Source organism: Salvelinus sp. IW2-2015, unplaced genomic scaffold (genome assembly GCF_002910315.2).
Source record: "Salvelinus sp. IW2-2015 unplaced genomic scaffold, ASM291031v2 Un_scaffold4347, whole genome shotgun sequence".
NCBI lineage: Eukaryota > Metazoa > Chordata > Actinopteri > Salmoniformes > Salmonidae > Salvelinus > Salvelinus sp. IW2-2015.
This window is the reverse complement of record NW_019945618.1, coordinates 1-12879: the sequence shown is the minus strand read 5'-3', so window position 1 is coordinate 12879 and position 12879 is coordinate 1. Positions and strand designations below refer to the sequence as shown.

Here is a 12879-nt window from a genome sequence, read left to right as displayed (position 1 = left end):
ATGTGACCAATAACATCTGCTAACCATGTGACAATAACATCTGCTAACCATGTGTATGTGACCAATAAAATGTGATATGATTAGTGAACTCAATGTCATTTTCATTGGCTAGTTTATTGACCAATTACATGTTTCTGTCAGATGAACCTGCGGTCTGTGTTCACACTGGAGCAGCAACGAGTCCTGGATAGCTACTATGACAACGGGATGACCAATCAGAGCAAGAGCTGCTTCCAGCTGATCCTTCGGTGTGCTCAGGAGACCAAGCTGGACTTCAGTGTGGTGCGGGTACGTAGGGCTCTATACAATTCAGAAATGCTTTCGTTTTTCCCCGAAATTCAGTTTTCTCCGTTTTTTGTTTTTCCAGGTGTCTGTTTTCCTCAGTTTTTGCTCTCACTTTAATTGAAAAACAACTCAATTGGATAAATCCACAACCGTGCTTAAACCACATCAGGATACAACTTTTGGGGTCTGGGAAAATTGAGAAATGTACATTTTTTGTGTGTAGTAACCCTTTAATAATCATAATCATGATCTCATTCTGCGAGGCTACGAAGGTTTTTGGGAAAGCCTTATCATCTACTAGAATACTTTTCATTAGCATCGTCGCTAACGGCGCACCGCTCATTTTGTCGGTTTCCTCTATCGTAATCGCTCCTCTTTCACCCCAGCTGCCAAACTAACCCTGATTCAGATGACCCTCCTACCCATGCTAGATTACGGAGACATTATTTATAGATCGGCACGTTAGGTTGCTCTCGAGCGGCTAGATGTTCTTTACCATTCGGCCATCAGATTTGCCACCAATGCTCCTTATAGAACACATCACTGCACTCTATAGTCCTCTGTAAACTGGTCATCTCTGTATACCCGTCGCAAACCCACTGGTTGATGCTTATTTATAAAACCCTCTTAGGCCTCACTCCCCCCTCTCTGAGATATCTACTGCAGCCCTCATCCTCCCCATACAACACCCGTTCACTCCCCCCTCTCTGAGAATCTACTGCAGCCGCTCATCGCTCCCCATACAACACCCGTTCACTCCCCCCTCTCTGAGATATCTACTGCGGCCTTTCATCCTCCCCATACACACCCGTTCACTCCCCCCTCTCTGAGATATCTACTGCAGCCCCCATACAACACCCGTTTCTGCCAGGTCACATCTCTGTTAAGGTCCCACAAAGCACCCACTTCCCTGCGGTCGCTCGTTTTTTCAGTTCGCTGCAGGTAGCGACCTGGAACGAGCTGCAACAAACACTCAACTGGACAGCATTTATCTCAATCTCTTCATTCAAAGACCCAATCATGGACACTCTTACTGAGAGTTGTGCTGCTTTGTGTGATGTATTGTTGTCTCTACCTTCTTGCCCTTTGTGCTGTTGTCTGTGCCCAATAATGTTTGTATCCCTGGTTTTGTGCTGCTGCCATGTTGTGTTGCTTAATTCATGCTGTGTTTTCATGTGTTGCCTACCATGCTGTGTTTTCATGTGTTGCTACCATGCTGTGTTTCATGTGTTGATACCATGCTATGTTGTTGTCTTAGGTCTCTCTGTTATGTTGTGTTGTGGGTCTTGCTATGTTCATTGTTGCTACCATGCTGTGGTTGTCATGTGTTGCTCCTACATTTTGCCCTGTGTTGTCATGTGTTGCTACCATGGTTGTATGTCATGGTTTGCACCAATGACTGTGTTGGCATGTGTTGCTACCATGCTGTGTTGTCATGTGTTGCTACCATGTTGTATTGTCATGTGTTGCTACCATGCTGTGTTGTCATGTGTTGCTGCCATGCTGTGTTGTCATGTGTTGATACCATGCTGTGTTCTTGTCTTAGGTCTCTCTTTATGTAGTGTTGTGTTGTCTCTCTTGTGTTTTGTTCTATATTTTTATGTTTAATCCCAGCCCCCGTCCCCGCAGGAGGTCATTTGCCTTTTGGTAGGCCGTCATTGTAAATAAGAATTTGTTCTTAACTGACTTGCCTATTTAAATAAATGTTAAATACATTTAAAAAAATTAGGTGTAGCCTTTTCCAATTTTCATTTAGATTTAAGGTTAACCACATTACAATGGTTTTGAGATACAAAGATGAGATTATAATACATTATATATAAAAAAGTATGTGGACACCCCTTCAAATTAGTGGGTTCGGCTATTTCTACCACACCTGTTGCTGACAGGTGTATAAAATCAAGCACACATTGATGCAATCTCCACAGACAAACATTGGCAGTAGAATAGCCTTACTGTAGAGCTCAGTGACTTTCAACGTGGCACCGTCATAGGATGACACCTTTCCGTTTGTCAAATTTCTGCCCTGCTAGAGCTTCCCTGGTCAACTGTAAGTGATGTTATTGTGAAGTGGAAACGTCTAGGAGCAACAACGGCTCAGCCATGAAGTGGTAGGCCACACATGCTCACAGAACGGGACCGCAGAGTGCTGAAGCACGTAGCACATAAAAATCGTCTGTCCTCGGTTGCAACACTCACTACCGAGTTCCGAACTGCCTCTGGAAGAAACGTCAGCACAAGAAATGTTAGTCGGGAGCTTCGTGAAATGGGTTTCCATGGCCGAGCAGCCGCACACAAGCCTAAGATCACCATGCGTAATGCCAAGCGTCGGCTGGAGTGGTGTAAAGCTCAACGCCATTGGACTCTGGAGCAGTGGAAACGTGTTCTCTAGAGTGATGAATCACACTTCACCGTCTGACAGATGAATCTGGGTTTGGCGGATGCTACCTGTCCCAATGTATAGTGCCAACTGTAAAGTTTGGTGGAGGAGGAATAATGGTCTGGGGCTGTTTTTCATGGTTCGGGCCTCTTAGCTCCAGTGAGGGGAAATATTAATGCTACATTCTAGACGATTCTGTGCTTCCAACTTTGTGGCAACAGTTTGGGGAAGGACCTTTCCTGTTTCAGCATGACAATGCCCGTGCACAAAGCAAGGTCTGTACAGATATGGTTTGTCGAGTTTGGTGTGAAAGAACTTGCTTGGCCTGCACAGAACCCAGCCCTCAACCGATTAGGCGTCCACATATCTTTGGAGATTGCATGGCGGTGTGCTCGATTTTATATACCTGTCAGCAATGGGTGTGGCTGAAATAGCCAATTTGAAGGGGTGTCTATATACACACATACATACAGTGCATTCGGAAAGTACATTAAAAAAACATTCCTTACTTCTACGTCACATGGTCGCTCGGCCAAACTGAGCAATCGGGGGAGAAGGGCCTTGGTCAGGGAGGTGACCAAGAACCCGATGGTCACTCTCACAGAGCTCCAGAGTTCCTCAGTGGAGATGGTTGTCCTTCTGGTAGGTTCTCCCATCTCAGCAGCACTCCACCAATCAGGACTTTGTAGTAGAGTGGCCAGACAGAAGCCACTCCTCAGTAAAAGGCACATGACAGCCTGCTTGTAGTTTGCCAAAAAGCACCTAAAGGACTCTGACCATGAGGAACAAGAATCTCTGGTCTGATGAAACCAAGATTGAACTCTTTGGCCTGAATGCCAAGTGTCTGAAGGAAACCTGGCACCATCCCTAAGGTGAAGCATGGTGGTGGCAGCATCATGCTGTGGGGATGTTTTTCAGCAGCAGGGACTGGGAGACTAGTCAGGATCGAGGGAAAGATGAACGGCGCAAAGTACAGAGAGATCCTTGATGAAAATCTGCTCAGGACCTCAGACTGGGGCAAATGTTCACCTTCCAACAGGACAACAAACCTAAGCACACAGCCAAGACAACGCAGGAGTGGCTTCCGGACAAGTCTTTGAATGTCCTTGAGTGGCCCAGCCAGAGCCCGGACTTGAAACCGATCGAACATCTCTGGAGAGACCTGAAAATAGCTGTGCAGCGACGCTCCCCATCCAACCTGACAGAGCCTGAGGGGATCTGCAGAGAAGAATGGGAGAAACTCCCCAAATACAGGTGCCAAGCTTGTAGCGTCATACCCAAGAAGACTCGATGCTTTAATCGCTGCCAAAGGTGCTTCAACAAAGTACTGAGTAAAGAGTCTGAATACCTATGTAAATGTGATATTTAACTTTTTTTTTTCCATTTCCAAAAATTCAAACCAGTTTTTGTTTTGTCATTATGGGGTATTGTGTGTAGATTTGATTACAGATTATTATTTTTTGTTTGAATGTTTAAGGTTGTATGGTAACAAAATGTGGAAAAAGGGAAGGGGGCTGAACACTTTCCGTATATGTACCAGTCAAAATTTAGACGCTCCTACTCATTCAAGGTTTTTCTTTATTTTTACTATTTTCTACATTGTAGAATAATGGTGAAGACATGAAACTATGAAATAACACATATGGAATCATGTAGTAACCAAAAAAAGTATATATTAGATTCTTCAAATTAGCCACTCTTTGCCTTGATAACCAACTTCATTAGGATTGCTTTTCCAACAGTCTTGAAGGAGTTCCCACATATGCTGAGCACTTGTTTGCTGCTTTTCCTTCACTCTGCGGTCCAACTCATCCCAAACCATCTCAATTGGCTGGAGGTCAGGTGATTGTGGAGGCCAGGTCATCTGATGCTGCACTCCATCACTCTCCTTCTTGGTCAGATAGCCCTTATACAGCCTGGAGGTGTGTTGGGTCATTGTCCTATTGAAAATCAAATGATCGTCCCACTAAGCGCAAACCAGATGGGATGGCCTATTGCTGCAGAATGCTGTGGTAGCCATGCTGGTTAACTGTGCCTTGAATTTTAAATAGATTACCGACAGTGTCACCAGTAGAGCACCATCACCTCCTCCATGCTTCACGGTGGGAACCACACATGCGGAGTTCATCCGTTCACCTACTCTGTGTCTCACAAAGACAAGGCGGTTGGAACCAAAAATATCAAATTTGGACTCATCAAACCAAAGGACAGATTTCCACCAGTCTAATGTCCATTGCTCATGTTTCTTGGACCAAACAAGTCTCTTCTTCTTATTGGTGTCCTTTAGTAGTGGCTGCTTTACAAAAATTCATTAAATTCAACCATGAAGGCCTGATTCACGCAGTCTCCTCTGAACAGTTGATGTTGAGATGTGTCTGTTACTTCAACTCTGTGAAGCATTTATTTGGGATGCAATTTCTGAGGCTGCTAACTCTAATAAACTTATCCTCTGCAGCAGAGGTAACTCTGGGTCTTCCTTTTTGTGGCGGTCTTCATGAGAGCCAGTTTCATCATAGCGCTTGATGGTTTTTGCGACTGCACTTGAAGGAACTTTCAAGGTTCTTTAAATTTTCCGGATTGACTGACCATCATGTCTTAAAGTAATGATGGACTGTCGTTTCTCTTTGCTTATTTGAGTTGTTCTTGCCGTAATATGGACTTGGTTTTTTACCAAATAGGGCCATCTTCTGTATACCACCACTACCTTGTCACAACACAACTGATTGGCTCAAACGCATTAAGAAGAAAGTCCACAAATTAACTTTTAACAAGGCACACCTGTTAATTGAAATGCATTCCAGGTGACTATCTCATGAAGCTGGTTGAGAGAATTCCAAGAGTGTGCAAAGCTGTCAAGGCAAAGGGTGGTTACTTTGAAGAATCTCAAATATAAAATATATTAAGATTTGTTTAACACTTTGGTTACTACATGATTCCATGTGTTATTTCATAGTTATGATGTCTTCACTATTATTCTACAATATAAAGAAAAACCCTGGAATGAGTAGGTGTGTCAGCTTTTGACTGGTACTATATTTACATGCATACATATACATAAAAACAAGGACATTTCGAAGTGACCCTAAACTTTTGAACGGTAGTGTACACAGTTGAAGTCTGAAGTTACACACACCTTAGCCAAATACATTTAAACTCAGTTTTTCACAATTCCTGACATTTAATCCTAGTAAAAATGTCTTTCTTAGGTCAGTTAGGATCACCACTTTATAATAGTACAGTCGTGGCCGAAAGTTTTGAGAATGACACAAATATTAATTTCCACAAAGTTTGCTGCTTCAGTGTCTTTAGATATTTTTGTCAGATGTTACTATGGAATATTGAAGTATAATTACAAGCATTTCATAAGTGTCAAAGGCTTTTATTGACAATTACATGAAGTTGATGCAAAGAGTCAATATCTGCAGTGTTGACCCTTTTTTTCAAGACCACTGCAATCCGCCCTGGCATGCTGTCAATTAACTTCTGGGCCACATCCTGACGGATGGCAGCCCATTCTTGCATAATCAATGCCCGCCTCTTGAGGATTGACCACAAGTTCTCAATGGRATTAAGGTCTGGGGAGTTTCCTGGCCATGGACCCAAAATAACGATGTTTTGTTCCCTGAGCCACTTAGTTATCACATCCCCAGTCCTCAGCAGTCCAATYCCTGTACCTTTTGCAGAATATCAGTCTGTCCCTRATGTTTTTCCTGGAGAGAAGTGGCTCCTTTGCTGCCCTTCTTGACACCAGGCCATCCTCCAAAAGTCTTCGCCTCACTGTGCGTGCAGATGCACTCACACCTGCCTGCTGCCATTCCTGAGCAAGCTCTGTACTGGTGGTGCCCCGATCCCGTAGCTGAATCAACTTTAGGAGACGGTCCTGGCGCTTGCTGGACTTTCTTGGGCACCCTGAAGCCTTCTTCACAACAATTGAACCACTCTCCTTGAAGTTCTTGATGATTCGATAAATTATTGATTTAGGTGCAATCTTACTGGCAGCAATATCCTTGCCTGTGAAACTCTTTTTGTGCAAAGCAATGATGACGGCACGTGTTTCCTTGCAGGTAACCATGGTTGACAGAGGAAGAACAATGATTCCAAGCACCACCGTCCTTTTGAAGCTTCCAGTCTGTTATTCAAACTCAATCAGCATGACAGAGTGATCTCCAGCCTTGTCAACACTCACACCTGTGTTAACGAGAGAATCACTGACATGATGTCAGCTGGTCCTTTTGTGGCAGGGCTGAAATGCAGTGGAAATGTTTTTTTGGGATTCAGTTAATTTGCATGGCAAAGAGGGACTTTGCAATTAATTGCAATTCATCTGATCACTCTTCATAACATTCTGGAGTATATGCAAATTGCCATCATACAAACTGAGGCATCAGACTGTGAAAATTAATTAATTAATTAACTGTAGAGTGATTTATTTCAGCTTTTTTTTCTTTCATCACGTTCCCAGTGGGTCAGAAGTTTACATACACTCAAGTAGTATTTGGTAGCATTGCCTTACAATTGTTCAACTTGGGTCAAACGTTTCAGGTAGCTTTCCACGAGCTTCCGACAATAAGTTGGGTGAATTTTGGCCCATTCCTCCTGACAGAGCTGGTGTAACTGAGTCAGGTTTGTGAGCCCCCTTGCTCGCACACGCTTTTTCAGTTCTGCCGATAAACTTTCTATGGGATTAAGATCAGGGCTCTGTGATGGCCATTCCAATACCTTGACTTTGTTGGCCATTTTGACACAACTTTGGAAGTATGCTTGGGGTCATTGTCCATTTGGAATACCCTTTGCGATCAAGCTATAACTTGCTGATTGATGTCTTGAGATGTTGCTTCAATATATCCACATCATTGTCCTCCCTCATGATTTTCCTCCCTATTTTGTGAAGTGCACCAGTCCCTCCTGCAGCAGAGCACCCCCACAACATGATGCTGCCACCCACGTGCTTTACGGTTGGGATGGTGTTCTTCGGCTTGCAAGCCTTCCCCTTTTTCCTCCAAACATAACGATGGTCATTATGGCCAAACAGATCTATTTTTGTTTCATCAGACCAGAGGACATTTCTCCAAAAAGTACCATCTTTGTCCCCATGTGCAGTTGGAAACCACAGTCTGGCTTTTTTATGGTGGGTTTGGAGCAGTGGCTTCTTCCTTGCTGAGCAGACTTTCAGGTTACGTCTATATAGGACTCGTTTTACTGTGGATATAGATACTTTTGTACCCTTTTCCTCCAGCATCTTCACAGGGTCCTTTGCTGTTGTTCTGGGATTGATTTGCACTTTTCGCACCAAAGTACATTAATCTCTAGGAGACAGAACGCGTCTCCTTCCTGAGCGGTATGACTGCTGCGTGGTCCCATGGTGTTTATACTTGCGTTCTATTGTTTGTACAGATAACCTACTACCTTCAGGTGTTTAGAAATGGCTCTCAAGGATGAACCAGACTTGTGGAGGTCTTGGCTGATTTCTTTAGATTTTCCCATGATGTCAAGCAAAGAGGCACTGAGTGTGAAGGTAGGCCTTGAAATACATCCACAGGTACACCTCCAATTGACTCAAATTATGTCAATTAGCCTATCAGAAGCTTCTAAAGCCATGACATCATTTTCTAGAATTTTCCAAGCTGTTTAAAACTTCTTGTCAATAGGGGGGCGCTGTTTTCACTTTGGAAAAAATCGTGCCCAAATGAAACGGCCTCGTACTCTTTTCTAGATCATACAATATGCATATTATTATTACTATTGGATAGAAAACACTCTCAAGTTCTAAACTGTTTGAATTTAATCTGTGAGTAAACAGAACTCATTTTGCAGCAAACTTCCATACAGGAAGTGAAAAATCTGAAAACGAGGCTCTGTTTCAGGGCCTGCCTATTCAACTGGCTTTTATTTATCGATATGCATGCACTTCATACGCCTTCCACTAGATGTCAACAGGCAGTGAAGTGGAATGGGGTGTCTAGCTTGATCTGAGGTCGAACAAGAGCCTTTGGAGTGACAGGTCCGGAATTTTCTTTGTCTTCTCAGGCCGCGGCGGAGCTCGACATTGTTTCTGAAAAGCGTTCGTATACACGGCGAATATCTCGGCCTGATTATTGATACATATGATAATAACATCATAAAGTAGGTTTTTCAACGAGTTTTATCAGTTTTCAAACGTTTATTGGGACTTTTGAGTTTTCTGCTTTGCGTCAAGAGAGGATGGAATGTTAGCAACCTTGGCTAGCATTGTGGCGCGAATTCGACAGAAGAAATGGACATTCTAAAACCAAACAACGATTTATTCTGACCAAGGACTCCTTGTACACAACATTCTGATGGAAGCTCAGCAAAAGTAAGAAAAACATTTATGATGTATTTTGTATTTCTGTGTATCTAAATGTTGACTCCTATTTGGTGAGCGCTGTCTCACAATAACGCAAGCTGTATGTTATGGTAAAGTTATTTTAAAAATATCAACACAGCGGTTGCATTAAGAACCAGTGTATCTTTCATTTGCCATACAACAAGTATTTTTATGTAAGTTTTATGATGAGTTCTTTGGTCAGATTAGGTGAGTGTCCCAAAATTCTCCGGAGATTCTGCTACATATTCACAATGTATAATCAGGATTTGTAGCTCTAAATATGCACATTTCGAACAAAACATAATTGTATTGTATAACATGATGTTATAAGACTGTCATCTGATGAATCTGTTCAAGGTTAGTGATTAATTTTATCTCTATTTTGTCGGTTTTGTGCAAGCTATTTTTGCGGGGAGTAAATTGCGTTGTGTGTTTGGCTACTGTAGTGAGCTAATAGAATATATGTTGTGTTTTCGCTGTAAAACACTTAAAAAATCGGAAATATTGGCTGGATTCACAAGATTTTATCTTTCATTTGCTGTATTGGACTGTGATTTCATGAAAATTATATTATATGATATCCCTGTCCCGGTAGGCTAGCTAGGCTATGCTAGTCAGCTTTTTTGATGAGGAGGATCCCGGATCCGGGGATGGGTATCAAGAAATTAAAGACCAGTCCAACTTAGTGTATGTAAACTTTTCTGACCCACGGAATTGTGACCACGGTGAAGTATATAAGTGAAATAATCTGTCTGTAAACAATTGGTGGAAAAATGACTGTGTCATGCACAAAGCAGCATGTCCTAAACAACTTGCCAAAACTATAGTTTGTTAACAAGAAATTTGTGGAGTGGTTGAAAAACAAGTTTAAATGACTCAACCTAAGTGTACGTAAACTTCAACTGTCTCTCTCCAGACCTGGGTGGTGATAGTTGGTGGTCTTAACTATGTGTCTCTCTCTCTCCAGACCTGGGTGGTGATAGTGGTGGTGATAGTGGTAGTAGTGGTGTTAACTATGTTCTCTCTCTCCAGACCTGGTGGTGATAGTGGTGGTGGTGGTGTTAACTATGTCTCGCTCTCTCTCCAACCTGGTGGTGATAGTGGTGGTGATAGTGGTAGTAGTGGTGTTAACTATGTCTCTCTCTCCAGACCTGGGTGGTGATAGTGGTAGTAGTGGTGTTAACTATGTCTCCTCTCTCCCAGACCTGGGTGGTGATAGTGGTGGTGGTGGTGTTAACTATTCTCTCTCTCTCCAGACTGGGTGGTGATAGTGGTCGTGATAGTGGTAGTAGTGGTGTTAACTATGTCTCTCCTCTCTCCAGACCTGGTGTAGTAGTGGTAGTAGTGGTGTTAACTATGTGTCTCTCTCTCCAGACCTGGGTGGTGGTAGTGGTGTTAACTATGTCTCTCTCTCTCTCTCCAGAACTGGGGTGGTAGTGGTGTTAACTATGTGTCTCTCTCTCCAGACCTGGGTGTGATAGAGTGGTAGTGTGGTGGTGTTAACTAGTGTCTCTCTCTCTCCAGACCTGGTGGTGGTAGTGGTGGTGTTTAACCTATGTGTCTCTCTCTCTCCAGACCTGGTGGTGGTAGTAGTGGTGTTAACTATGTGTCTCTCTCCAGACTGGGTGTATAGTGTGGTGTGTGTTAACTATGTGTCTCTCTCTCTCCAGACCTGGGTGGTGATAGTGGTGGTGGTGTTAACTATGTCTCTCTCTCTCCAGACCTGGGTGGTGGTAGTGTGTGGTGGTGATAACTATGTGTCTCTCTCTCCAGACCTGGGTGTGGTAGTGTGGTGTGGTGTTAACTATGTGTCTCTCTCTCCAGACCTGGTGGTAGTAGTGGTGATAGTGGTAGTAGTAGTGTTAACTATGTCTCTCTCCTCTCCAGACCTGGGTGTGTGGTAGTGGTGGTGGTGTTAACTATGTCTCTCTCTCTCTCCAGACCGGGTGGTGGTAGTGTGGTGATATGGATAGTGGTGTTAACTATGTCTCTCTCTCTCAGACCTGGGTGGTAGTAGTAGTGTTAACTAGTCTCTCTCTCTCTCCAGACCTGGGTGGTAGTAGTAGTGTTACTAGATCTCTCTCTCTCTCCAGACCTGGGTGGTATAGTGGTGTTAACTATTCTCCTCTCTCCAGACCTGTGGTGGTAGTGGTGGTGGTGGTGTTAACTATGTGTCTCTCTCTCCAGACCTGGGTGGTGGTGAGTGGTGGTGGTGTAACTATGTCTCTCTCTCTCTCTCCAGACCGGGTGGTAGTAGTAGTGTTAACTATGTCTCTCTCTCTCCAGACCTGGGTGGTGGTAGTGTGGGTGGTGGTGTTAACATGTGTCTCTCTCTCCAGACCTGGGTGTGAGTGGTGTGGTGGTGGTTGTTAACTATGTGTCTCTCTCTCCAACCTGGGTGGTGGTATGTGTGGTGGTGGTGTAACCTATGTGTCTCTCTCTCCAGACCGGGTGTGGTAGTGGTGGTGGTGGTGGTTAACTATGTGTCTCTCTCTCCAGACCTGGGTGGTGGTAGTGGTGGTGGTGGTGTTAACTATGTGTCTCTCTCTCCAGACCTGGGTGGTGGTGGTAGTGTTAACTATGTCTCTCTCTCTCTCCAGACCTGGGTGGGCAACAAGAGGCGGAAGCAGACCTCCAGGGCCGACCAGAACACAGGCGTGTCCCACTCCTTTTCCTTCTCCAATCACGGCCTTTCTCTGGGAGCTCTGTCCAATCACAGCCTGGCTGGGGGAGCTCTGTCCAACCACATGCTAACGGGCGGGGCTCTAGTGGCGGGCGCAATGCTGACAGGGGCGATGGCGGCAGCTCAGAATATCCAGAGAGGCCCCTCCCACCTTCTCCCTCCATCCTCCTCTTCCTCCTCTTCTTCCTACTCTCCTCTCAGCTCTGTCAACAACAACAACGATGTCATCCTGACAGGGATTTACTCTCTAGGCTCCACTTCTCGTTCCCGGCCCACTGTTAAGCCCCTCTCCTGTCACTCTGACCCTGAGCTCCCTGCACACGTCCATCAAACTCTGCTCAACCAATCACAGCACAGGAGGAATAGTTCTGCCTCCTCCCCCCTCCAGCTCCACTCTAGATCGGGTACCATGTCACTTCCTCGCTGTAAACCCCTCTCCCTCTCCTCTTCCCCCTCCTTCTCCTCACCCCCCGGCCGCCCCATCCACAGCCTGTCCAAGAGGTGTGGTTTCACCACTGGTGGGGCAGGGGGGGCAGTAGGAAGGGCTGGGTCAGGAGGGGCGGTACCTCGGAGCTGGGCTAGACAGTATGATTCTCTCCAGTCTGGCCCCTGGCCCTCCCAGCTCCAGCCCAGGCCTCACTCCAACCCCCAGACTCCCCAACCTCACCCCCCCAGGCCCCATCTCTCCAACCCTCCCCCTTCAGACAACTCCCCCCGCATTCATCAGGTCTTCAGCCTATTAGAGAGGGGGGAGGGGGAGGGACTAGGACAAGGACAGCTTTCTGATAGCAGCAGGCAAGAGAGACACAGACAGTCTACCTGCCCCTTGGACGCTAGTGGCTGCCTCTCTATCGCCATGGAGACGGGTGATGAAGAGGATGAGTGGCAGAGGGAGGAAGAGTTATCCAACATGGCTGCCATGGCCCACTTGGACCTCCAGAGAGGCCAGGGGGGGAGGGACAGCCCCAGCAGCGAACAGGGATCTGGGGGTAGAGACCCCACATCCCCCTCCCTGGTCCTCAGCAGCTCCAGGCCTGGTCCCTACCCTCGGGACAGCTACCCAGTTACTACAACACTACAGACCTCCCCTAGTATACAGGTAGGGTTACTACTACTACTACTACTACTACTACTACTACTACTACTACTACTACTACTACTACTACCCAGTTACTACAACACTAC

General features: G+C 45.2%; 1 protein-coding gene across 1 annotated transcript; it reads left to right on the top strand.

The window, feature by feature from the left end:
* Positions 1–141: 141 nt before the first annotated feature.
* Positions 142–12874, top strand: LOC112077164 (highly divergent homeobox-like; the record flags this gene model as incomplete). Its single annotated transcript, XM_024143741.2, has 2 exons — positions 142–288; positions 11612–12874. Coding segments are annotated over exons 1-2 (1410 nt in total), but the record flags the coding sequence as incomplete, so codon positions are not given.
* Between the last annotated feature and the right edge of the window lie 5 nt (positions 12875–12879).